The sequence below is a fragment of the Eriocheir sinensis genome, chromosome 15, assembly GCF_024679095.1.
Source record: "Eriocheir sinensis breed Jianghai 21 chromosome 15, ASM2467909v1, whole genome shotgun sequence".
NCBI classification, from domain to species: Eukaryota; Metazoa; Arthropoda; class Malacostraca; order Decapoda; family Varunidae; genus Eriocheir; species Eriocheir sinensis.
The window spans coordinates 5,226,028-5,253,405 of record NC_066523.1 but is presented as its reverse complement, the minus strand read 5'-3'; the positions used below and the strand labels follow the sequence as shown (position 1 = coordinate 5,253,405).

Below are 27,378 nucleotides of genomic sequence, written 5' to 3'. Positions count from 1 at the left end.
GGTGCTCTCTCTCTCTCTCTCTCTCTCTCTCTCTCTCTCTCTCTCTCTCTCTCTCTCTCTCTCTCTCTCTCTCTCTCTCTCTCTCTCTCTCTCTCTCTCTCCTTCCCTTTCCCTTCTCTCTTCCCCACTCCTCTTCAATCCTCTCTCTCTCTCTCTCTCTCTCTCTCTCTCTCTCTCAGTCCTGCAGACTCGTTTAATTGGCTTCGTATTCAAAGAGCAAGAAGAAAAAAGAAGGGGGGGGGAAATTGAAGGCCAGCAAAAAAGAAAATCAAGAACGAATATAATCAGGATGAGGGAAAAATAATAATGCTAATGTGTGATGAAAAGACAAATAAGAAAAAAAGTAAAAACATATTAATAGAGACAGAAGTATAGATGGATAGATACTGAGAGAGATAAAGATACAGACAGACAGGTAGACATGGAGAAAGACATAGTGTGGTATAGATAAATAGATAGTTAAAGACATAGATAAAAAGATAAAAAAATGATGGATAATTGTGGATAGATACACAAACATACATACATTCATAGAGACAGACAGACAGACAAATATACAAGTACACACACACACACACACACACACACACACACACACAAAGTACAGTGGTGACATTGATAGACAAACACAAACACACAGATAGATAGATAGAGATAGATAGATAGAAATAGACAGATAGATATAAACAGACAGACAAACAGATATAGATGGACAAATTTGGACAAAAGTTTTTTTATTGTTCTATGGCTCTCCTCCTCCTCCTCCAATTCCTCCTACTCCTCCTCCTCTTCCTCCTCCTCCTCTTCTTCCTCCTCCTCCTGATGGCGCGTTATAATCCTGTAATCCCCTTTCCCGATGTCCAATCCCCTGTTCCTGCTGCTCCTGCTACTACTACTACTACTACTACTACTACTACAATTACGACCATTACTGTTACATAGAGGCGACCACTATTACTTTACACACACACACACACACACACACACACACACACACATCAACCACTTAGGAGCTTCTAGTATCAGTTTCAGGTGTGTATGCCTGGGGGAAGAGAGAGAGAGAGAGAGAGAGCGAGCGCGAGAGAGAGAGAGAGAGAGAGAGAGAGAGAGAGAGAGAGAGAGAGAGAGAGAGAGAGAGAGAGAGAATTATCTGTTTTTTGACCATCTTATCCTTCCCTTCCTTCCTTCCTTCCTTATTTAATTCTTCCATAATAGTTTTTTTTTTTCATTTTCATTACTTCAATTTGGTGGTGTCCCCTTTCCTACATTCTCTCTCTCTCTCTCTCTCTCTCTCTCTCTCTCTCTCTCTCTCTCTCTCACACACACCCACACACACACACACACACACACAGACAGGTCGGGTCAGGGCAAGGCAGGGGGACGGGGGGGGGGGAAGGGGGGTCCAACATATTACTGTCATCATTGCCGGGATAATGAAGATCCCGGCGCGTAATTAATGATATAATTAGTGATCTAAATGACCAAAAATAAGCGGCGTCTTCCTCCTAATTACTCCAAAACGGTCTCCTCCTGCTTCATCGATTTTGCTTTTTGTTTTGTTTTTCCCTCCATTCCCTCCCTCCCTACTCCCTCTCTCATTCTCCCTCCCTTCCCTCCCTTCACTTTCCTTCCCTCCCTCCCTCGCTCTCTCTCTCTCTCTGCGTTCCTCTGTTTTTCCTTCCTTCCTTCGTTATTACCTTTTTTTTTGTTTTCCTCTTTCTCTCTTTTTTTCTTATTTTCTTTCCTTTTCTCTCTTCCTCCTTCCCTCTCCCTTCCTTCACAAATATATTATCAACGTTCCTATTCCTTTTCCCCTTCTTCTTCTTGTTTTTCTCTTCCTCCTCTTTCTTTGTGCCATATTCTTTACCTCCTTCCTTCCTTCCCCTTATCCTCTTCTTCTTGTTCTTGTTTTTCTCTTCCTCCTTTTTCTTTGTGCCATATTCTTGACTTCCTTCCTTCCTTCCCTTTATTCTCTTGTTCTTGTTCTTTCTCTTTCTTCTCCTCCGTTACCTCTATCTCTTTCCTTCCTTCCTTTCTTCCTTGTCCACTTTATTTTTCCTTCAACATCGTAGGAACAATCTCTCTCTCTCTCTCTCTCTCAACCCCTAACCAACTATTTTTTTCCTTTAGTTTCCCCAGTATTCACGTCCTAAAGTGCCTTCCGTTTTCTGTTTTCTATGGACGCCTGTAAACCATTTTCTACGCGTATAAAACAATAAAGAAAACAAGACCACGAAATAGATTTAACCACAATCTTAAAACATAAAGTCGTAATTTTTTTCAACCTCTCTCGCGGCTGCCTTTCTTGAACCCTTCCTTCCTCTCTCTCTCTCTTCTTCTTCTTCTCTCTCCTCTTCCTCTTCCTCCTACTTCCATCCAGCTCACGCCACCATCTTCCTCCTCCTCCTCCTCCTCCTCTTCAAAGATTTACCCTTATTCCTCATTTCACTCCTCTTCCTCTTCCTCCTCCTCTCCTTTCTCCTGCTTCCGTACCCTAACCAAAGCAGAAAAGTCCCTCCCTCTCTCCCTTCCCCTCCCTACCCTTCCCTCCCACCCTTCTCTACCCCCTCTTCCCTTCCCAACCTCCCTCCCTTCCAGGCTACAAAAGTTTGAGAATTCGCAACGTTCCTTAATCGACAAACCCCGGTCATTACGAGAGACTGAGAAGAAAAGAGAGGCTGCGAGATTATCTGGAGAGGAGGAGAAGGAGGAGGAGGAGGAGGAGGAGGAGGAAAGCTGAAGGAAGTAAGGGCATGATAATAAGGTGGCGATGATGCGGGGATTAAAAGAAGGAAAAGGATGGAAGTTTGAAGGGGTTTGAAAGGAAGGGAAAATAAGGTAAAAAGAGATAGATGGGTAATGATGGGTAGGGTAGGTAAGTAGTTATGTAGGTAGGTAAGAACAGAGATAGATGGGTATTGATGGGTAATGATGGGTGGGGTAGGTAAATAATTATGTAGGTAGGTAAGAACAGATAGATGGGTATTGATGGGTAATAATGGGTGGGGTAGGTAAGTAGTTATGTAGGTAGGTAAGAACAGAGATAGATGGGTATTGATGGGTAATGATGGGTGGGGTAGGTAAGTAGTTATGTAGGTAGGTAAGAACAGATAGATGGGTAATGATGGGTAATGATGGGTGGGGTAGGTAAGTAGTTATGTAGGTAGGTAAGAACAGAGATAGATGGGTAATGATGGGTAGGGTAGGTAAGTAGTTATGTAAGTAGGTAAGAACAGTGTAGGTAAGGTAAGTAAGGCTAAATGGGTAAACTGGTAGGTAGGTGAATAGGGAGGGAGGGATATAGGCCTATTGTATAAAAATAAATAAATAAATAATGAAAATGTGGGTAAGTAGGTGGATTAGGTAAGTATATTGGTAGGTAAGTTGATAGGTAAGAGTATATGGAGGTGGGTAAGTAGGTACACAAGTAAGTAGGTAGATAGGCAGATGAGTGGAAAGCTAGTAGGTAGGAACACTGTAAGTTGGTAGGTTGGTGGAAGGGTAAGTATGTAGGTATTGTGATAACAGAACTCTCTCTCTCTCTCTCTCTCTCTCTCTCTCTCTCTCTCTCTCTCTCTCTCTCTCTCTCTCTCTCTCTCTCTCTCTCTCTCTCTCCTTTAGTTTAGTTTCCCCAAGAGCAGACGACAAGAGAAGCAAAACCTCTTAAGTCTTCCCCAACTCTTCTTCATCCATTTTCTTTATTTTCCTTCTCTTTCTCTTCCTCCTTCTCCTCCTCCTCTTCCTTATTCCTTCATTCACATTATATCATCAACGTTCCTCCTCCTTTTCCTCTTGTTCTTGTTTCCTCTTCCTCTTCCTCCTGTTACTTGCTCTACCTCACTCTCTCCTTTAGTTTAGTTTCCCCAAGAGCAGATGAGAAGAGAATTTAAACCTCCTATTAGTCTTTGGGGTGGAGAAAACAAAAGCTACACGGATTCAACATAAAAGAATTTGTCTCCTCGCAATTCAGCAAAATAAGAGAAAAATAGGAAAGAAATCACATGAATTACAGTAATATTACATGACTACACTTTTGTACACTGATGACATTATAGAAGACAGAAGAAGGAAAAGATGAAAATAAAAAGACAATTGAATAACCAGAAAGGGAGGCAAGTTGACACGATACTGAAAAATAGAGGAGGACAAAGAGAAAAGGGAATAGAGAAATGAATAAAGGAGGAGGTATGGAGGGAGTAAAAGAGAGAGAGAGAGAGAGACAGACAGACAGACAGACAGACAGACAGACAGACAGACAGACAGACAGACAGACAGACAGACAGACAGACAGAGAGAGAGAGAGAGAGAGAGAGAGAGAGAGAGAGAGAGAGAGAGAGAGAGAGAGAGAGAGAGAGAGAGAGAGAGAGAGAGAGAGAGAGAGAGAGAGACAGACAGACAGACAGACAGACAGACAGACAGACAGACAGACAGACAGACAGACAGACAGACAGACAGACAGACAGACAGAGAGAGAGAGAGAGAGAGACAGACAGACAGACAGACAGACAGACAGAGAGAGAGAGAGAGAGAGAGAGAGAGAGAGAGAGAGAGAGAGAGAGAGAGAGAGAGAGAGAGAGAGAGAGAGAGAGAGAGAGAGAGAGAGAGAGAGAGAGAGAGAGAAAACAGAAACAAACAAACAAACATAGACAGAATGAGAGAAACAGAAAAAGCAAAAACAAGACAAACAAAGACAGAGAAAAAACAAGAGGGAAACAAACAAAAAAGGACAGAATGACAGACAGAAAGACAGACAAACTTACACAATCACACACACACACACACACACATGTACATATATAAAACAAACAGATGGCAGGAAGGAAGAAAAAACAAATGCAAAGTGACAACAGAGACAAAGCGAGAGAGAGGAAACTAAAGCCATAAGAGAGAAAGAGAATATACAACTTTTATAGAGGCAGAATATTATATTGCCTCAGAGGAGAAAGAGAGATAATGAAATAAAGATTGTAATATGAACTGCAGTGAGTGTGTGTGTGTGTAGAGGGAGGGAAGTCACAATCTGGTGCTGTTAAAAGATTTGCAACTGAATACGACAGCAAAATAATGATACACTAAGTGAGTTAAGGAAAAATCTGTCTGTATGTGTGAATGAACTGGAAATGTCAATGAATGAACTAGGCAGAAAAAATAACTTGGTCTATGATGTTTCTGTTATTTTTGTTGGTATTGTTGTTGTTTGTAAATTAGGCAAATATGAATGAAAAAAAAAAAATTCCAAGATGGGCTATTTTTTTTTTTTTTTTTTGGGGGGGGGGGAGGGGGGTCTGTGAATTAGGTAAATATAAATGGGAAAGAAAAACTGAGTCCATGAGGCTTTTACAGTTTTTTTCTTGGTTGTTGCAAAATAAGTATATATATCGTATGACCCACCGTCTCAAAATCCGCCAGTATTACCTAATGCAGTAACACCTGATACGAGAGAGAAATGGGGCAATGACAAGCTAACTTCTCCCACTTAGTGTTCTATTATTTTGCTGTCATATTCAATTATTTTTGTTTTTGTTTTTTGTTTTGTTTTACAGCGACAAAATATAGGTCGGTACTGGTAGAAGCTTTCGACTCTCACAACAACTATTTCCAAAGTTCGAAGAGGGGATTAATCAGGTTCTAATGAGTGTTGTTTTAGGTTCGTGGTACAGAGGAAGGGTCAAACTACAACTAAGGTCCTAAATCTACCCCTGGAAATGACCACAACTCTTACGAAAGCCTTGTCAAATATGTGTACTTGGACGCCAAAATGTTTGAAAATACAGCCCATAGTGACTTCCCACAACACACATGTTCCAATTCATGTAACATCTAAACAGAAGGAAGAGGAGGAGGATCATTGAGACAAAACCTTTCCTAATATACCCAACAAAACTCCAACTAGTACTATTACTCAATGCTGTAAGGACTAAAGAATGAGGAAAAGGGGAGACTGATCTACCCCCCTCCCACCACAATCCACAACTGTTTATATTTTTAGTAGAGAGCTAAAGGACAAAACAAATAAATAAATAAAAACATTGGTGTTGCTCCTGTAAACATTTGATGGTAAGTAGCCTATAATCAAGTCTTGTATTATCTAAATGGAAAGGGGAATAAGAGGGAGCGCGGTATAGTCTCCTAACTTCCCTGGGCCATCCTGCCATGAACCATCACCAGCACACAACACCATTCTTCACCTCGCTGCCTCGTCAGGCCCAATGAGCTACGAGTTAATCTGTGGTGATTGTTATGATTAGCAACAATTTGGCCGCAGAATTAATATCGTAATGGGATTGGGGGGTCACGGAGGGAGGAAGAGGGAAAGGGAAGGGAGAGAGAGGGAGGGAGAAAGGGAGAGGGAGGGAGAAAGGGAGAGGGAGGGAGAAAGGGAGAGGGAGGGGGAAAGGGATAGGGAGGAGGGAAGGGAGAGGGAAGAGGAAAGGGATAAGAAGGGGGAGGGGGAGAGGGAGAGGGAGGGGGAGAGGGAGAGGGAGAGGAAGAGGGAGGGAGAGGAAGAGGGAGGGGGAGGGGGAGGGGGAGGGGGAGAGGGAGGGGGAGGGGTAGGGGGAGTGGAAGAGAGAAGGAAAGGGAGAAGGAAAGGGAGAGGAGGAGGGAGAAGGAGAAGGAGACAGAGTTGACTGATGCACTGTTCTGAGACTGCCACAGACATTCTGCCATGGTGGCCAGATGTGCTGACGGTCACCACCTGGCTGGTGCGTGTTGCTGACGCCACTAACACCTTGCTCCACACAGAGCCACTGTTGCCAGGAGGTCCTGACTGCCCCGCCCCTGATTACATTATGCCACTCCCTAGCAGCTGCTGCCGGTGAGGGTTATGATTACTGACCTGCTGCTCAGCACAGCACAATGCACGCACCAAGAGTTACAGCAGTACATGCTGATGGTGGTGGAAAACCTTCAGCAACTGCTGGAGGTGATGTGAGCCACCCCACCAGTGACCACCACAGCCACACACCCACGATGGATGCCATCAGGTGACACGGTCCGCCATGCAAGTCAGGGAGTGCAGTGTTGAGGAACACCTCCAGTGGCAGGCTTGAGGCCAACTCATCTTTATTTACTATGTAAATAAACTTAGATTCTTTCAAGAGTCAAGTTTCCAGACCAGAGTGCATTTCAATCTGTCTACTGACATTAATTGACCCATCTTTCTCCTGCTATTTTTCAGTCCCTTCATTGCCAACTTTTACGGTGGAAAATAATTGCATGATTTTTTTTCCATTTTCCCTCATGACTCAACATTGCTCCAGAGCAGACTGCATTTCTGTCTCTGAGGAAAAGATTGGACGATCTTGCTTTTGCTTTTTTGCCTTTTTGTTTGTTCTTTGATTGCCAACTTTTTATAGAGTAGAACACAGGAAAATCTATTTTTTTCTATTTACTGAACATGACTTGCTAGGCATCACACTTAAATAGAGAAAAAGAAAAAAGTGAAAAGAATCTCCCTGTCCAGGTAGGCACAGGTCCTCACCTTGGATTGCCGCGGAGAGCTGCATGGTGGAGGGAGTTGAAGCCGTTGTTGTTGGTGAGGGTGATGTCAGCCGCGTGGTCCAGCAGCAGCGTCAGGATGTCATCACGTTTTTTAGACACAGCATCATGCAGAGGCGTGTCCCCTTCGTGGTCCTGTGTGGGGGAGAGACACACATCAGTCATCATGCAACAAGCTTCGTTGTGAAGCAATCACAATGAGGCTGAGTCTGGGATAAGACATGATGAACCATAGCTTACTGGATCAATACAGCAATTAAAACATACAAAAAACAATAACACTCATTTAGGGTAAGCAACAAAACCAGCCAAATTGATGCTTGTTCTATCGACTTATCTATATTTCCATGCCCTGCTCCCCCACGAGAACTTCCCTACAGGGGGTGGCCACAGCAGTAGTGTCTTCATCTCTCCCTGTTCTGGCACGCCCTCCCAGCACACTCAATCCTGCTACTTCCAACTCTCTCGCTCCAATACTCATTCACCATATTAATCCACTTAACAGGTGGTCTTCCCCTGACACCCCCTCCCTCAATCCTTCCCTCATACACTCTCTTCACAAATTCATTCTCCTTCATTCTCATCGTGTGCCCATACCATCTCAATGTACTACGCTTCACCCATTCCACCACTCCACAATCCACCCTCTTCACTGTCATTCCCATACCAAACCTCTCGCACAGGCTTTCAATACTTTCTCCATCCCATCCCAAAACACCACATGCACCTCTTATATAACTCATTTCCACTGCACGTATTCTCAATTGCTGTGCTGCATTCCATGTCCACATCTCTGATGCATACGACAGAGATGGCAGGATAATACTGTTCCTTATTCCCCTCTTTACCTCCATGCTCACACTTCTTCCTCTCATAACTCTCTCCAATGCACATACTACTGATGCTTGATATTACTTGGTAGGTATGTACATGTTGACAGTGATTTAAGATGCCATTTATCAGCCCTGAAAGAAATCCCTAATTCAAACTAACAAAACCCTTAGTATTACGAGTGACTGACTTTGCTGTATCATGTGTTTAGGGGCTGCCCTATGTAGGCCTAGTAATCACCTGAATCCTTTTTATGATCTTAATTTCTTGTGTCTTAGCCTTCAGACCCTTTGGTTTATGGGCTGCCCTGTACAGACCAACCGACGACCTGCAGACTTTTTATGACCTAATGTCTTTGTGTTTTAATGTTCAGACCTTTCAGTTTATAGCAGCTGCCCTTTGTAGACCTAAAGACCCACTGTATACTTCTTATTATCTTATGTTCTAGGATTTTTTTATGAGACATTCCCCAAAACTGACACAAGACAAGCCCAGAGCCTCACCTGCAGGCTGGGGTGGCCGCCAAGCTCCAGGAGGGTCTTCACCACCCCCACGTGGCCCTTGTTCACTGCCACGTGGAGGGGCGTCTGCCGCCTCTTGCTGCGGGCATTGAGGTCCGCCCCGTCCTCCGCCAGTAGCTGCACCACAGCTGGTTCATCCCCGTAAGCTGCGTGGTGGATGGCCCGGTCACCATCCTTGTCCTGGGGGGGTGGAAGGGGGGGTGAGATAACAAGCCACAAGTATTTCATCCCTCTTTGTTAAATTCTTTTTATAAGAGCAACATTCTGAGGGCATTTTTTTCTCCATTTTCATATATAAAACTTTGGTCATCAAGTATTCACATAAAGCACCAAAAACAAACGACAAAAGTCATCTTCATTTTCATTTCCTCTTATATTGTTCTGAATACAAATAGAATATAAAAGATGATGTTAAGAAAACAAATACAGTTGTACCTTTACATCCATGGATTTAACATCCACTGTTTTAAATATCAGTGGGGTGGCCCGTGGATATTAACAAGTTACAGATTAGAGTATCTGGAGGTTTTCATGAGCACTTTTGTGTCCAGCCAAACAGCACACCACCCCGGCACCCCACACACCTTCATTCTCATAATAGCCACACCAGTATTTACTGAAGGGCTTGCACCCCATTCGCCCGCATGAATTTGCAAATTTGAAATTCAGAAAAACAAAAAAAAAAGTTTTAGAGGGGACAGCAGACAACTGTTGACTTTTAATATCAGTGGGTGTCTGTATTACCTAACCCCCGTGGATGTTAAGGTATAACTGTAAATGATCACTACATTTCCACAAAAACACGAAAGAAAACATCACACGGCACCCCTCCAGCTCCCCCTCTCCTCACCTCCTTCTCCACGTGGGCGTTGTTGCGTAGGAGGATGTGGATGACCTCCAGGTGGCCGTTCTGGCTGGCTGCCTGAAGCGCCGTGTGGCCGGCAAACACGCCATTCACATCAACGTCGCCCTTCTTCAGGAGCTCATCAACCTGAGGGCAGGGAAGGAGAGGTCCAGGGGTGTTGTGTAAGCTGCTAATCTTCCTCAGCCTCCTTATTCTACATCTCCAATTGTGCTTCATTTACTTCATCCTCCTTCTCCTCTTCCTATGCAAATATCCTCTAGTCCTCCTCCTACTCCTCCTCATTATGAATTTCCTTATACTCATTCAGCTCCTCTTCCTCCTCTTCATTCACTATCACCTCCTCCTCCTCCTCCTCCTCATCCTCATCTTCCTAACCTTTTCTCTTATTCATTCCCCTCTATCATGAACATAAGAAAACTGTCTACATCAGTATAAATATGATTACAGCCATTGATACCTAATATAAATCCCTTTCTATGCAACAGGATCATGGATAAGTTCCTTCTAAATTCCCATGTTGATTAATGGAAATATACAATTAAGCCAACAGTTCCAAAGAAGCCTACAGCCTCCATCTGGGACATCTTTATTATTCAAGTGGTTCAAGTTGCCTACCTTCTGTGCATCCCCAGTAGCTGCAGCCTTCACCAACTCTTCCGTCAAGTCCCCAGACACATGGGCTTCAAATATCTTCTTCAGCAGAGCACTTAATCTCTCTATAAAGGAAGACAAAGGAGAGGATACATTCAACGCTGTCCGCAACATGCATGCCAGGACGCACACACATTATTGTTATTGTTACTATTACTATTATTCTACATTTTCATCTTTTTGTTAGCTTATTTTTGTTCTAGGTAATTCTGGCTAACTTATACATATTTCTTTATATATATCTTTAACTAACGACTTTCCTATATACACATCAACATAACGTTCATTTCAAACCTCATTCATACACACACACACACACACACACACACACACACACACACGTTTCAAGGTAAATTGGGCAAATATGAAGACAGAGGTAGGACAGTATAATCATGTCTCAAATCCAGTAAACAACAGCTGATTAAGTAAATAAAAATAGGTAAATACACACACTTACACCCTGACTGACAGCCTCTCACACACACACACACACACACACACACACACACACACACACACAACACCAGCACCACACATTTTTCTACAACACCACACACACTCACACCCTGACTCACACCCTGACTGACACCCTCAAACACCCACCCACAACACAGCCAACACACTCTCACACCACAACACACCACCCTCCCAACACCACCACCACCCCACCACACACTTACCCCCACTAGCTGCCCCTGGAACCGCCCCATCGGAGGACACTTTGGTGACAGCAGCGGGATTGTAGGTCCAGGATGTGCCGCACACCTCCACCTTCAGGTCGTTATCGTGGTAAATCTGCTGCACGCGCCCGATCTTGCCGAGTGTCTGAAGGAGAAGGAAAAAGGAGAGCCGTGTGGGAGTTTTTTTTATGCGGCGAAGGAAACGATGTAGTCAAGGGCAGAAATGAAGTACTCAAGGGCAGAAATGAAGTAGTCAAGGGCAGAAATGAAGTAGTCAAGGGCAGAAATGAAATACTCAAGGGCAGAAATGAAGTAGTCAAGGGCAGAAATGAAGTACTCAAGGGCAGAAATGAAGTAGTCAAGGGCAGAAATGAAGTACTTAAGGGCAGAAACAAAGTACTCAAGGGCAGAAACGAAAAAGCGAAAACAAACGCACTCGCTCAATCTTGCCTAGAGCGTCTGAAGGAGGAAGATAAATTGAGGGAGGTGGTGCAGGGGAGGTTCTGTTTTTAATTTGTGGTGGAGCAAAGGGCTCAAGGGCAAAAAACAAAAGCAGAAACAAGCAAAAAAATAAAATAAAAAAATTAAAACGAGCAAAATCTAAAGACAAACAAAAATAGAATAACAAAAATAAGCAAAAAAACAGGAAATAAAAAACAATAACCAAAAAAAAAGGAAACTAATAACAAAAAATGAGTAAAATTCAAAAAACAAAACAAAAAAATACATAAAAATAAAAAACAAGCAAAAAACAGGAAGTTAATAACAAAAAGTGAGTAAAATCCCAAAACAAACAAAAAATAAACAAAAATAAGCAAAAAATATGAATTAAAACAAAAACAAGCAAAAAAAGATATATTAAAAACATAAACAAGTCAAATCAAAAAAGTAAAAAAAAGCAAACAAAAAACAAGAAATAAAAAACAAAAACAAACAAAATAAGAAATAAAAAACAAGAACAAGCCAAATTCCAAAACAAAACAAAAACAAAACAAAAAAATACCAGCTAAACTCTACTCCCACAAAAGAAAGAATGAGTGGCCAGGAGAGAGTTACTGTTGGAAAGAGTGCTGTGTGAGTCCTGTGCCTTTAGTCTTCCTCATCCTTCTCATTCTGCATCTCCTCCTATGCATTATTTACTTTCTCCTCCTCCTCCTACATATTCGCAAGATGTTTCTTCTATACACACTGACACCAATAGCCAGTAGTGGTGTTCTAGGATCATTTTCATGGCACTTAACCCGGTAGCAGCGATGGGCCAAATTTGTGGCTTTACCGCGTAGCAGCGACGGGCCAAATTTGTGGCTTTACTGTGTAGCAGCGACGGGCCAAATTTGTGGCTTTACTGTGTAGCAGCGACGGGCCAAATTTGTGGCTTTACTGTGTAGCAGCGACGGGCCAAATTTGTGGCTTTACTGTGTAGCAGCGACGGGCCAAATTTGTGGCTTTACTGTGTAGCAGTGACGGGCCGGCTTTACTGTGTAGCAGCGACGGGCCAAATTTGTGCCATGACTTAAACCCCCCCAAAATAGATGATGCATAAACTGATAACAAATGCTTCGCTATATATTATGAAATGGTTTGTGTGAGTCATGATTTTTTCTCATTTTTCTCGGTTAGAGGGACCATTAAGAAACATGATCCCCGCTGCTGCCGGGTTAAAATTTCTCTACGTTACAGATTCTGATGAGTATGGAGCAAGGACAAGATGCAGAATACCACTCACCGGGACCATGGCCTCGGCCCACTCCCCGTGGCCACGCTGAAGTATCTTGATGCGCTCCAGGTCGGCACAGATCTGCACAAGGTCCCCCACACTGAACTGTTGGCTGGTGCTGGTCTCGCTGCTCACCACCACACCCCCGCCCACCTTGGTCAATACCGCAGGGTTGAACGTCCACCTGCAGGGCATGAGGTGGTTTTAGGAGAGCACAGCAAGGTGGTAAGAGTGAGTATTGATCTGTCTTTAGAATGTCCACTTAACCCCTTGGATGTGGACTTCCTACAAGAAGATATAAACAAGCTACAAGAGTGGAGCAAAAATTGGCTGCTACAATTCAATGAAGAAAATGTAAAGTCCTGCACCTTGGGAGAGGATATCCAGGATACCAATACCACATGGGAAACACTCCACTATCCACCACAGAGGCAGAGAAAGACCTGGGAGTATATGTTACCAGGCTACAGGTGAAAGCCAAATCCATGCCAATCACAGCGGATGGGTTAAGAGAGGAAGGCACGGGTGTCCAATGCCATAACAGAAGATTCGTTGTAACATGAAAATCCTCAGTCAACTATAGCTCATAGCGTTGTGCTGTGTAATGCCACAGTGATAAACTAGACTGTGAAAACAGACTACAATAAGTTGGGGAAGGTCAAGTCTAGCAGTGCAGTTCTGATCTCTGGTACCAAGAACCTGCCATCCACAACACCTTAATAAACAAATAAAAAACAACAATGAAGCAGCAGACACCCTAATTTTTTTATGAGGCTCATATAGTTTTAGAATGACTTTGCCTACAGCTGTGACTATGGCTGCATCTAGTACAAGGTTATCTGATATCCCTTCTGCCAGACTCTGAAAAGCTGTAAGGAAATCATGACAGTCACCATCATTGTAGCACTCTTAACAGAACTTTCATTTTTACTTTCTTGCTACGATACGAAAAAAATCAGGCTTTTTTTGTATTGTAGCACTCAGTTGATTGCTAACTAATCCACACACACACACACACACACACACACGGAGCAGACACAGACCGTTTCCCGGGAATCACCCCGCTCCCTGTCCTGGTATCAGCTGATCATCATCATCTGGTTACTAGTGTTTACAAAGGCCTGGGCGATGATTATTGTGTTGGGCTCGTCTCCTATTTTGACCAGTTTGTAAGATGAGTGGGAGGGAAAATGATTTGGAGTGGATAGCACCAAGGAGAAAAGGAAATGGAACACGAAGAAAGGAACGAAGGACGGTTATAGGGAGCAGTGAGGACGAGGGTAAAGATGAAAGGTACGAGCATAGTTTTTCTGGATTTGCGAGTAAAGAATCGGCTATATACAAAAGAATTTTGCTTATGAAAAGGAAACTAGACAAATGGATCGGAATAGTCAAGAGCAGAGATGAAGAAGAATTACAAAACAGAGAACTACAAAGGAATCTCCGATCAGGAGTACACAATTTAGAAGAAAGGGAAAAAAAATGGTTCTAGAAAATGAAGAGCTGAAAGTGAAGTTGGCAAGAAAGGAAAATAAAAATCTGAAAGAAATAGTGAGCAAGGAGGAACAGAGAGTCAAAGAGGAGGTGTTGGGTGAAATATATATATATATATATATATATATATATATATATATATATATATATATATATATATATATATATATATATATATATATATATATATATATATATATATATATATATATATATATATATATATATATATATATATATATATATATATATATATATATATATATATATATATATATATATATATATATATATATATATATATATATATATATATATATATATATATATATATATATATATATATATATATATATATATATATATATATATATATATATATATATATATATATATATATATATATATATATATATATATATATATATATATATATATATATATATATATATATATCACTTTTTAATTTGAAATTTAACTTTTTTAGTTTGAAATTCAACTTTTTTAGTTTGAAATTCAACTTTTTTAATTTGAATTTCAACTTTTTAAATTTGAAATTCAACTTTTTTAATTTGAATTTCAACTTTTTTAATTTGAAATTCAACTTTTTAATTTGAAATTCAACTTTTTTAATTTGAAATTCAACTTTTTTAAACTGAATTTCAACTTTTTTAATTTGAATTTCAACTTTTAATTTGAAATTCAACTTTTTTAATTTGAGGGTGAAAAGGTGTAGAAAACTGGAACTACAAGACTACTTAAAGGAAAAAGAGCCCAAGATTGTATGGTTAACGGAAACAAAGCTGAATGAAGTCATTCAAATAGTGTTTGATAATAACTGCAATGTATGGAGCAAGGGTAGGAAGGGTAAAGGTGGTGGAGGAATGATGATAATGACGAGGAAGGAGTTATTAGTGAAATCAGTAGTATATGGAGAAGGAAAGGCGGAAATGGTGAGTGTTAACCTGGAGAACAAAAAGAGAGAAATGACGACGATAATAGCAACCTATGAACCACCAAGAACAAACTCATGGAGCAAAGAAGAATATGAGTCCATGACTAAAGATACCATTCAGAGTTTGAGTAGGTTACTCAAAGCAAACAAAAGAGTCTTGTTAGTTGGAGACTTCAACTGTAAGGAGGTAAATTGGGAAATATTTGAAAGTGGAGGTAGTGCAACGGCATGGGGGTTAAGATTTCTAAGATGGACTATGGTAAACTTGATGATGCAGTGGGTGACAGAGAACACAAGATACAGGAGTGACGACGAACCAGCGAGACTGGACCTGGTACTGACAAAGGGAATGCACTTGTTAAATGAATTAAGATATGGGTCCCCCCTGGGAAAGAGTGATCATGTAATAATAGAGATGGAAACAGAGGAGGAATACACAGAGGGGGACGAATCATATAAAAGAAACAGGAGAAACTATAGGAAGGCGGACATGGAAAATCTTAAGAAATACTATGGAGAGCTAGACTGGGAAAAGTTGAAGAGAAAAAGCAAAGTGCAGGAAAAGTATGATATTTTTATGGAGGCGTATGAAACAGGAGTCATGAAATATGTCCCATTATATAAACCCAATGAAAAATGAAAGAAGGATTAGCTTAATGCATGATGTGCAGATGCAAAGGAAAAAAAAGAGACAAATCAAAGGAATAAAGAAGATTTTAAGATAGCAAGAAATGAATGTGAAAATAAGGAGAGAAGAAGAGAAAGGATATGAAAAGGATATTGTTGAAAAGTGCAAGGATGAATGAATCACCTACATGAATCACCTATATTGTTTTATTGATTCATAAATGGAAAAATCAAAACAAAGGAAAAAATAGAAAGACTGAAAGATGGAAATAAGATAATAGGTAGGGGGGGTATGAACTTGGCGGAGGGACTTTTTTGGCAGCCATAGCCAGTAGCGGGCTAAAGAGTAGCCTATCCAGATATTTTGTTTTTATTTATTAATGATTCACGAGACATCCTAGAGTTAAATCAAAGTATGTGCTTATCTTTGTATTCATTCATACACACACTGGTAATATTTATGTGGCGTCTGATTTACTTGTTTGAGTGAAATTCTGTTGTGATAAACAGGCACCAATTCGGGTCACTAGTAAAAATGAAACAGGTAATGTAAGTTTTGCCTCCATGAAATATACACAAATAGATAAATATGAAAGCTCACAAAGTCGCATTAAGTGACATCACCTGCTTTGCACAGTAAAAATATGCTATTTCAGGAATCTGACACCCTCAAAATGGGGCGTAAGCTGCCTCGGGCCTCGCAGCTACAGCCTCAACGTTGCCAGATTGTTGTACTCAGCCAATTATATTTCCCGACTTCCTACCCCCAAACTGTCTTCTGGGCCCCAATAAGGAAACTAATTTATAGTCATCATTAAAAGTTAGAGAAACAGGTAAATACTATGCTCTGAGTACGACAATCTGGCAACGGTGGCTACACGTACTTCCATATCATTGTTCTTTTGTTTACTGAATGTTGTGTTCAAGAAAAAGAATACTCATAATTTTAGTTAGTTTTTGGTTATAAGAATTCTTTACGAAATATAATTATAACGTTACCTCCTACTAGTTAGGAAAAGTCCTGAATCCTGGATCGGCTATGGTGATGTTAAGTGCGCCTATTAAAGATCCTAAAGACATGACTGAGCTGCTAAACAAGAGGTTTCAGCAAGTTTTTACAAAAGAATCACAATTCAATGAACCACAAGATAAATGTTCAAATGGACTAACTAAAGAGGAGATATATAAAATAAAGGAGCTGGAAGAGAGGAAAGCAGTAGGACCGGATGGAGTCTCAGGTTTTATATTGAAAGAATGCAGAAATCAGCTGATTGGACTGGTATATGATATCATAAAATGCTCAATATCAACTGGTAAAGTACCAAAGGAGTGGCGGAGGGCTATATAAAAGCAGGAAAAAGGAAAAACCTCTGAACTATAGACCAGTATAGTTTGTAAAATATGCGAGAAAGTGATAAAGAAACAATGGACAAAATTTCTAGAACACAATATAATTACAGAAAAACAGTATGGCTTTAGAAAAGGGCATTCATGTGTAACAAACTTACTGAGCTTTTACTCAAGAGTGACAGACAACACAGGAGAGGGATGGGTGGGTAGCTTGTGTGTATTTGGACCTGAAGAAGGCTTTTGACAAAGTTCCACATACAAGACTACTATGGAAGCTGGAAAAAAAGAGAAGGACTGAAAGGGAAAATGGAGAACTGGATGGAAAGTTACTTAAGGGGAAGATATGAGAACAGTGGTAAAGGATATGAAATCGGAATGGAGAATTGTAAATAGTGGAGTGCCTCAAGGATCAGTACTGGCAGCAATACTTTTCCTAGTATATATAAATGATATGCCAGAGAAAGTAAGCAGCTACATGAGCCTGTTTGCAGATGATGCAAAATTGCTGAGACACATAAGAAACAGTAAAGACTGTGAAATTCTGCAAGAGGACCTGAATAAGATTTGGGAGTGAAGTATGAAATGGGAGATGGAGTTCAATGTGAAGAAATGTCATGTAATGGAAATGGGAAAGAGTGAAGGGAGACCAAAATGGACATATAAAATGGTAGATGGAGAAATATTAAAAGTTCAAGAAGAGAGAGATCTGGGAGTGATAATACAAGATAATCAACAGTCAGAGTCATGTAAATAGGATATTCGGAGATACGTATAGAATGGTGAGAAGTATGGGAATGGCATTTCATTACATGGATAGAGATGTGATGAAAAAGATGATAGCCACTATGAATGGACCAAAATTGGAATATGCGGAAACTGTGTGGTCTCCCCATAAGAAGAAACACGTAAAAAAACTAGAGCGAATACAAAGGATGGCAACGAAAATGGTTCCAGAACTGGAGGGATTGTCATAAAAAGAAAGGTAAAGTTGGGGGCATACGCTGTAGCAGCGTGTGGCCTCGGTGCTCATCTCCGTAACATTGGCCCTTGAGCCTGTGGTGGGAGGGAGCCCATTACCCCGGGACACAGGGCCAGTGTGACATCCAGGTTACCACAGTTTACCTTCCCCAGGTTTCCCCAGGTACCCATTTATCGACCAGCCTGAGAGGGAGGATGAACAGCTGGGTGAGCTGCACGCCGACTGCCCGGGCCGGGATTCAAACCCAGGCCCGCGGAGTAGAAGCCAGGCATGCTGACCACTAGACCGCGCAGGCGTATATGAAGAAAGGTTAAAGGAAATGGACCTGCCAACATTAGAACAAAGAAGAGAAAGGGGAGACCTAATACAAATTTATAAATTATGGAATAAAATGGAAGAAGTAGACAACGAGGAGTTACTACTAAGAGAAGGAAGAAACACCAGCAACACACAAGGACACAGTAAAAAATTGAGAGAAGGAAGATGCTTGAGAGACATAAAAAAAATATAGTTTCCTGCAAAGAAACATAGAGGTTTGGTACAGACTAAGTGAGGATGTAGTATCAGCAGAGTGTGCACAACTTTAAGGAAAAGCTGGACAAATACAGATATGGAGACAGGACCACATGAGCGTAAGCCCAGGCCCTGTAAAACTACAACTAGGTAAATACACACACACATACACACACACTGCCTCCTTACACACCTGTTGCCGGAGGGGTAGGCCACCACGATGTCATGATCTTCATCGATGCCCACCACGGTGCCGGTGGTCCCGAGGCACTCAAACATGCCGTCTGTCCAGCCTCCGTGGCCGTGCTGGAGCGACTGCACAATCTCAAGCTCCAGGTCCACATTAACCTGGGAGCAAGATCAGTGAGGTGAGTCTTGAGATTCCGACAACTTGGACTCTCCCTCCTTCCTACGACTCTTTTCTAGAGGGGAGCATCAAGACATCTTTGAAATTAATTTTGATCAATGTCCTGCAGCTTCTTCCTGTTATTCCTGTTATGATTTTCTGACAACTTGGCCTTCCCGTCCTTTCTACTAATGACACGCTTTTGTAGAGGGGAGCGTCAAAACTTCAATGCTGGTCTCTCCTTGACTAGCTTACCTATGTATTTTTATGCAAATAGTTGTCTATAGGGACAGTGTGTATATTTGTTTAGTTTTCTTCATCTGAACTCTTGCATATTGAATGGCTGTATATAAAAACTAAGTTATACACAATGGTCAATACACAATTCTCTCAATGACCTCTCCTTCCCCTGGTTATTTTTGGTTACCTTTCCTAAGTGTTACTCAGTTCATATGTCAAAACAATGAAGGGTATACAAGGATATGAAACTCCTCCCAATTATCTACCATTTCCTTTCCCTAGTAATTTTTTGTCATTCTTATTAGATGTGTCTCAGATAACATGTATGTAGACTATCTAACACAAATATTTTCACCCATTCTTTTTTGGTTCATCATATCTCTTGCACATGAAGGTTACAGCTACCACCATATTATAAAGAATGCTACCCTAAAATACCTTTGCCAAGTTTACCCAAAGTATTGCCACATACAAAATAACACCATGTTGGGCTGACAATGTATGACAACAAGCTTCTCTTCTCCAGCTTCCTTCTTTCTGTTATCTTGCACAAAACTATTACCACACAGAACAGTTGCCTTGCGTACAACTCTTCACCAACCCTCATCTGGTTCATTTACCTGCACAAAATTATGACACCAAACAGTTGCCTTGCGTACTTTTCCCCAACCCTCATCTGGTTCATTTACTTGCACAAAATTATGACACCAAACAGTTGCCTTGCGTACAACTCTTCACCAACCCTCATCTGGTTCTTTTACCGGATGCAGAACACAAGACGATTACACAGAAAACAATACATACTGTCACCTGTCCACAATACCTTCTGTTATCTCAGTCAGCACCAGGGTCAGTCTCCTGCACAGAGTCAGGTTACACAGGATACAAGTTGGTTATACAGGATACAGGTTGGTTATAAGGGGTGGAATGCACAATGCAGCAATACAGGATCACAGAGCTTGCACTCCTCTAGCATGCTCAGGGAACATTAAGGTTAGTAGGTAGGTTATTCCTTATTAGTACAAAATGGCATGAGGGAAATGTTACAGCTAGACTCAAAGTGTATTATCTTTATGTATGGAAGGATCAAAGGTTAATTGGGTAAGTATTGGAGACATACAGGATTTAAATACTAGCCTCAAAAGGTTAATACTCATTCCACAATATTACAGAAAATGTTAGAAGACAACATTACATATCCATTTGAACAAGTTAATTATACTATCCAAGGGAGGGAGTCAGTTAATGCTGTAAAATCATGCACTTAAGTAGCAAGTAGCAAAGATGGATACATGGAAATAAATGAGAATACCTAAGTGCAACTAGGAATAAAGAGGAGGAATCAACAACAACAACCGTGGAACAGTTCTTACACTTACTTGGTCTCCGATAGCAAGGCCGTGGGGCCCTGAGCGTCCTGGGTTTTGTTCCCCCAGCATGGGCAGGTGGTCCCGGTACACTGTTCCTCCCTTGGCGTCATTCACCACCTTCAAGTCAGCCTGGAGAGGTGGTGAAGGTCAGGAGGTTTAGAATTTTTAACACAAGATGAATGCTTGGCCCTGTTATTTTTACCTGCTATCCTTAACCCGGTAGCAGTGACGGGCCAAATTTGTGGCTTTACCGTGTAGCAGCGACGGGCCAAATTTGTGGCTTTACCGTGTAGCAGCGACGGGCCAAATTTGTGGCTTTACCGTGTAGCAGCGACGGGCCAAATTTGTGCCATGATATAACCCCCCCAAAAAATAGATGATACATAATCTAATCACAAATGCTTTGATATATATTATGAAATGGTTTGTGTGAGGGGTGATTTTTCTCATTTTTCTCGCATTAAGATACATGGTCCCCGCTGCTATCCTTAAACTCACTACTTTCTACCAACATAATATATACCCCCAACACCAAACACCACGCCACATCTACAACAGTGCTCCTTGCCACACAACACCACACAACACCCTTTATAAATACCATGCCACCCCATACCACAATTTTATGCATCTGTCAAGCATTTCTTAACAGCCTAAGCCTAACCGCACCATGTAATCACGCAATGTACACCCCAAAACACCTGTTACATCATTTATTCTCATTCTTATATTTCAATTCCACCTCACCCCTTTACCTAAACCTCACCCTTTATTTTACTACCATTTCAATTCCCTCACATCATTTAACCTCCTTCTTATACCTCACATCTACTACATTCCTTCACCGTACCCCCTTCTCACCTCTACCCACATCTCTTTATCTTATTTACCCTCTCCTCACTTCTACCAAACCATTCATCTAACCCCTTCCCATACAAACCGCTCTTTATTTTACCCCTTCCCACACACACACACCTCACCTGACCCCTCTCCCACACACACACACACACAAACACACTCCAGCGCCCCTCACCATGCCCTCAAACCCCACACGGTACAGGTTCTTGGCCCCATTGTCCCATATCACATAGGCGGCCGAGCGGGGCGAAGCAGCTGACCAGTCTTGGATCTCCGACACCTTCCCCCGCCTCCCGTTGCCCCCGTCCTGGTCCTCCCACTGCCAGTCCACGCCCCGCACCACCCTGGCCCCGGGAAAGATGCCCCGGATGCCGATCTTCTTGCTCTTCCGCCTTGGCTCCAGAAGAACCCTAGAATGAAAGAGTTAGAGAGTGAAAGAATGAAAGTCAGTAGATTAAAGAACGAAACAAAAGTAAGAAGGAAGTTAAGAGAGAAAGTAAATGAAGTAAGTGAGTAAGAAAATAAGTAAGTAAAAATTAAGATAAATAAAGACATAAGTGAGTACATATTTTTTCATTCCCCAAACTTTTCAGACATTAGATTCAATACATTAAACATTAAATACTCCCGAAATCACTATCTTAATCTTGCCTTTCTCTTCCCTATCATTCATCAAGACACACACACACACACACACACACACACACACACAGACAACCATGTACAAATCACAATTTCTATCTTACCCATCATCCCCATTACCCTCAACCTATATATACCTCCCATACCCATCCACTTCCATATAATACTCTTGGGAAGACAAATAGTACACACCCTTCATTCCCATTTCCATTCCTGTTGAGTGAATTATGGTAAAAAAAAAGCTCAGTATACATAAAGAGAGGCGGCAATGTGTCTGCGAGGCCTCAGTATATATCTACCTCTCACAGCCGATGGTGGTGATGCGGTAGAAGCGGTGTCTGGGGTTATGCTTGTCACTATGGTAGCACACGGAGCAGAGGTCGTAGTTGCTGCACTCGGCACACTTCCAGCGGATGCCAAAGATGGGTTGCTGCCGGCAGGTATCACACATGGTGCCCTCATGCTTCACACCTGCAGACAACCATAAAGATGATACACAAACTCTATGGAAGGAATTTCTTGAAACATGAAACTTAGAATGCTTGAAACATACTCTAAACAAGGCTGGTTCTGGGTAATGCAAGCAGTCAATTGGGTACCTTTGTCTGTATGAAACCCAAAGCCTTTATTATTTAAAAACAATCAGTTTCTTTTATTCAACTCTCCCCTAAAGGATTTTCGGTAGCAGCATTGTAGCAACACTGGTTATTAATGTCTCCAGTACAGTCATATACATTTCGTGAATAATACAGGACGAACTATATTAGAAGGCCCCAAAAGATAATCTCAAGCAGAGCTCCCACAACACTAGAAATGCATGCTGACTGAAAATACTGACTTATGACTTTTATATACATCAAAAATATAGTTTCAACTTTAAACGTTTGCCAACAAAGAAAAGAAAACAAATTTTATGGAATAACATAGAAATTATTAAAAATAGAAGGCACAGGATGAAGTCACCTAGCCATCTACTCACCTGTCGGGGCTGAGTCGAGCACTCGCAGATCGTAGGCACCAGCACAGCGGTAGTTGGCAGCCGTGCCGTTGTCCCACACCACCACCACCTCCTCAGGAGACTCAAAGTTACGGACAGTGCCCACATGGCCCTCACCACCATCCTGTGGGAAAAAAAAAGGCATTGCATGCACTAACATTAGCAAATAGTCAGATTTATGTGAAGTGACAGCAATGAACCTCTTTAATTCTACATTTTTATTTAGTATTTAGACAAAGTGATATAAACTTTAATTATTTTATTCACTGACATGGTACATTCTTATAGTTATTTCCTCTCCATTCTATTAATTCAAATAAACCAAACAAAAATGAAATTCCTCGCTTCATGTGAAAGTAACCAAAGTCTGTAAATTCACATATTGTTCATCTATATGTATGTGCCATGTCTTTCTTCAGATCCTAAAAGTTCAAATATGAAGCAATATTGATAACTAACCAACATTTTTCAATCGGAAAATCTAATTAGCTCTTCTACATACAAACAAATATTTCATAGAAGGTTGAAAAAATGTGAATTATGACAGGCAGACACAGAATCACAACAAAGTCCAGATTTTCCTAGTCATGAGTCTCATCCCAAAAATAACTTGGAGAATCTGAAAAGTTATATTGTGTTTTGAACAAATCTAACTTTGATTTTCTTTAGAAATTAGTAGTTTATAAGTTATAACCAATTCTTAAACTAACCCAATCTAAATAGTTTAATGTAACTTAAGCTAGATAGTATCCTAGACCCATTGGGTAGATTATAACATACTAAATTAGTAACTAAGCCCTGCCAACTTCCACAGCTCAGTTCATGGGTGTGGCCAGAGTAGTAGTCAAAAAAAGGGGAGTGAAGTTATTTACCAAGAAATTCGGCAAATAAGTCGATGGGTTGCAGTTATTTACCAAGTATATTAGAAAAAAATTGATAAAAATAGTAGTACCGTAAATTGAGACAGAAAAGTCTACCAGGCATACAATTCGACCCCAAGATTAGGTATTAGCTCAAAATTATGGGTTAGGCTTGTACTTGCCATATAAGTCAGCCACAAAAATATGGTAGGCTACTGATAGGCCAAAAGTTAAATGTGGATAGGCTATGGTACAGTATATGGTAACCTGCCACAAAAACATATTGTGTTGGTGCCACACTGGAGCTTATTCCTCTGACCACTTTGGCAGTAGGGGTAATTGGTTGAGGATTAACTCTTAGGCCGCTTTCACACCAAGGTGGCAGGTCGCACGTGGCAAGTGGCAGGTGGCAAGTGGCACAGTAATTTCAGATCAAGGTGGCACGTCGCCACACGTGTCAGGCTGGTGGTCCACTTCACACTGTATACAGTTCCAAGCCTTGTCTTGTTCATCCTTCAAGATGTACTGAGGTGATGTTGTTTCATACAGACATTTGTATTTCGCCACAGCTTCTACAAATTTTATGTTAAATAGTTCGTTCTCTGGGAGAGGCATAGTTGTTAGGGATGTACCGATGTATCGGTATCGGTATCGGTGGTATCGGCACATTTTAAGAGTATCGGTATCAATATCAGCTGATTTTCTGCCGATACTAATGATACTTGAAGGAGTTTTGGACGTTGCATGTCACTCATTGCATATAATTTTGTTCAACAGAAATTGGATTTTCTAAATTGTTAAAAATATATTAGAAAAGTGTAACTATCTACACAGTCTGGAATTTCCCGTGATTTAATTTTCATCACTTTAAACGATAAGATTCATATTACTTTGAATACAAGTATATAATACTTCATAGACAGTAAAGCCTTTGGTATCGCGGACGCATACAATACAGGTTTAGTACTATTAGCTTCAACGCAGGATTGGCGGAGCAACTCCACTCGCCTCATTTGCCTGCCTCAGTCATTCAGACGGTCGCCCCGCAACGGGGCACGCTGCCAGGGTCTGGGGACTTCTTCACAGTCTTCATGACTATGGACACCTTTTTTCAGGCCAGCACTGATTACTTTTTTTTTCTTCCTTTCTATAACGGAACGAGTAGTGGGTCTTTTTTTTTCTAAACATTTGATATTGCCCTTCAGCTGCTGGAATTGTTTTATAAAAAAAAATCAGTGCACAGGTATCGGTATCGGTCAAATATTAGGGTATCGGGATCGGTATCAGTATCGGTCAAAATTTTGGTATCGGTACATCCCTAATAGTTGTGCACGAGAGCAAGAACAAAACACAACTGTTTGTAGTCTGTTTCCTCCAAGACTGCGTGTCCCTCTCATCTGGAAGTGTTGTCAAATGTGTTTGCGCAAATCTGTCTAGCATATTGAAAACTACTCTATATGTGCCATACATCCAAAAGTTTTCATTTTATTATATATTTTGTTATTAAAATTAAAAAAATAATATTATCTTGACTAATAATAAGTTTGGATGTGAAAGTTCCATTAAAATTTGGCATCACAGTCTGGGGTGGCAAGTCGCACACTAAAAAAAACCGGGCATATTCAATCTCGGAGCACCCTGCAAGTCGCACGTGGCACATGCGACGGGTCACGCCACCTCGGTGAGAAAAGTTTCATACATTTCCTGATGTTTATTTTCAAGTGGCATGCTACATGGCATGCCACGTGCGACGTGCCACCTTGGTGTGAAAGCGGCCTTAGACGGCGGCAGTATTTGAGAGAGTAGCTCCCCAAAAAATGAATCACCTATATAGTCACTGCCGACCTTCGGACCGTAGCTTAAATAGATATAGATACACCGCATAATGGATGATTTAACTATCGCCTGTATATAGATTCTACCGCAATCTGGAAGTGGTATATTTCTGCCATACAAAACTGACTGAATTTTGAACTGTCTATATATAGTTCCACCGCCGTCTAAGGGATAACTTCACAAGAGGTGGCTGCCCCTTCCTCAACAGCAGCCCACCCGGACCCCCGCACACACCTGCTTCCCCCACTTCCAGTCCGGGCCCCTGATGACCCTGGCGCCGACCCCCTCCATCATGTATCTCGTGTTCCGCCCGGCGCCCGCCCCTGCAGCCTCCATGGCCAGGCACGCACACACCAGGCACACACGCGCGGCACGGGGCGACACACACGCAGCCAGAGAAAGGCGAACAAGCAGCCTCTCCTCCGCCTCGCCTTCACGCCTTCTTCTTCTTCTTCAGTGTTTGTTTACATTCTTGCGCGTTCGAGTTGGATGGATAAAGTTCATGTGGCCGTTTGAGCATCATTTACTGGATTATTTATTTTTCTGTCATGTTCTCGTTATTTTTAAAATGTGTGTGATGATATGGAAGCTCTGATATTGTGGCTGAAAATACCGAGTGAGCTACAGTCAATTTTCATATGTTTTGTTTACGCTTTCTTTCAGTATATGCTGATTCTGATAAACTTTTAAATAATTATATCCACGAAACTCAAGTTAATTCCAATAAATCCCGAACCGATGCTTGGCCTACTTATGTAATCATTCTTCTCAATGAATACACTCGAATGGAAAAAAGGCGCCACTTTCAAAACTAAATATCTCCAGGGGCCATATATACTATAACCTTTCGGCGCCCCAGTACACATATTTGACACGGTTTTCGTAGAAGTTTTTGGACTTTTCTAGGGGCACTTTTATGACCCTGGTGGTAGTTTGATTATTCCTCTGTACCGTAAACCTAAACGAACACTCATTAGAACCCAACCAGTCTTCTCCTTGGCCTTTGAAAATAGTTGATGTGAGAGGAGAAAACGTCTGAGAATAGCGACCGAGGGCAGGAATCCTTCAATATTACAGTCCATTGCAATACACAGGCCTTTCTAAACGTCATCCATTTACCTCTAATTCTGGTCAATAAACTGCAGGGCACATAACATGCATATCAAATGAGATGATCATTGATTGGCTGATGTATGGGAGGAGCCGAGTGTGCAAGGAGGGAAGTGAATCTACGTATAATTATGGTAACTTGACAATAGACGTGCTTTCGGTTTAGGAGGGAAACAATAAATGCACTCTGCCACGTACCTTTTTTTTTTTTTTTTTTTTTTTTTACGTCGTGGCCTATTGCGCCGGTAGGCTTCTTCCCGGTGGATCCTGATGGTCGGCCCAGCCCGTTCTGGCGCAGGCGAGTGTTTATAGTGGCGCCATCTTGCACTGGCTCATGCTGCCCTCCCGGAGCTCATCTTTAATCCTAGAATCTAGAGTCCGGATTGATAGGTGGTCTTCTGGACAGCATGTGGGTAGTTTTAAGCCACTCGGCGGC

The 27,378-nt window shown here is 41.4% G+C and overlaps 1 protein-coding gene across 2 annotated transcripts; it reads right to left on the bottom strand.

The window, feature by feature from the left end:
• Positions 1-7,475: 7,475 nt before the first annotated feature.
• Positions 7,476-26,300, bottom strand: LOC126998821 (E3 ubiquitin-protein ligase MIB1-like). 2 transcript variants are annotated; one of them, XM_050860942.1, is made up of 12 exons: positions 26,067-26,300; positions 23,119-23,260; positions 22,439-22,610; positions 21,673-21,907; positions 20,643-20,768; positions 18,877-19,031; positions 12,775-12,949; positions 11,049-11,193; positions 10,333-10,433; positions 9,703-9,843; positions 8,835-9,032; positions 7,476-7,635 (listed from the first exon to the last, which is right to left on the bottom strand). In XM_050860942.1, exons 1-12 carry the CDS (start codon positions 26,166-26,168, stop codon positions 7,480-7,482), a joined length of 1,848 nt encoding a protein of 615 aa, XP_050716899.1. In that variant the 5' UTR covers positions 26,169-26,300; the 3' UTR covers positions 7,476-7,479. The 2 variants fall into 2 exon arrangements, with proteins under 2 accessions (XP_050716899.1, XP_050716900.1); XM_050860943.1 differs by having other exon boundaries at positions 20,649-20,768.
• Positions 26,301-27,378: the final 1,078 nt, after the last annotated feature.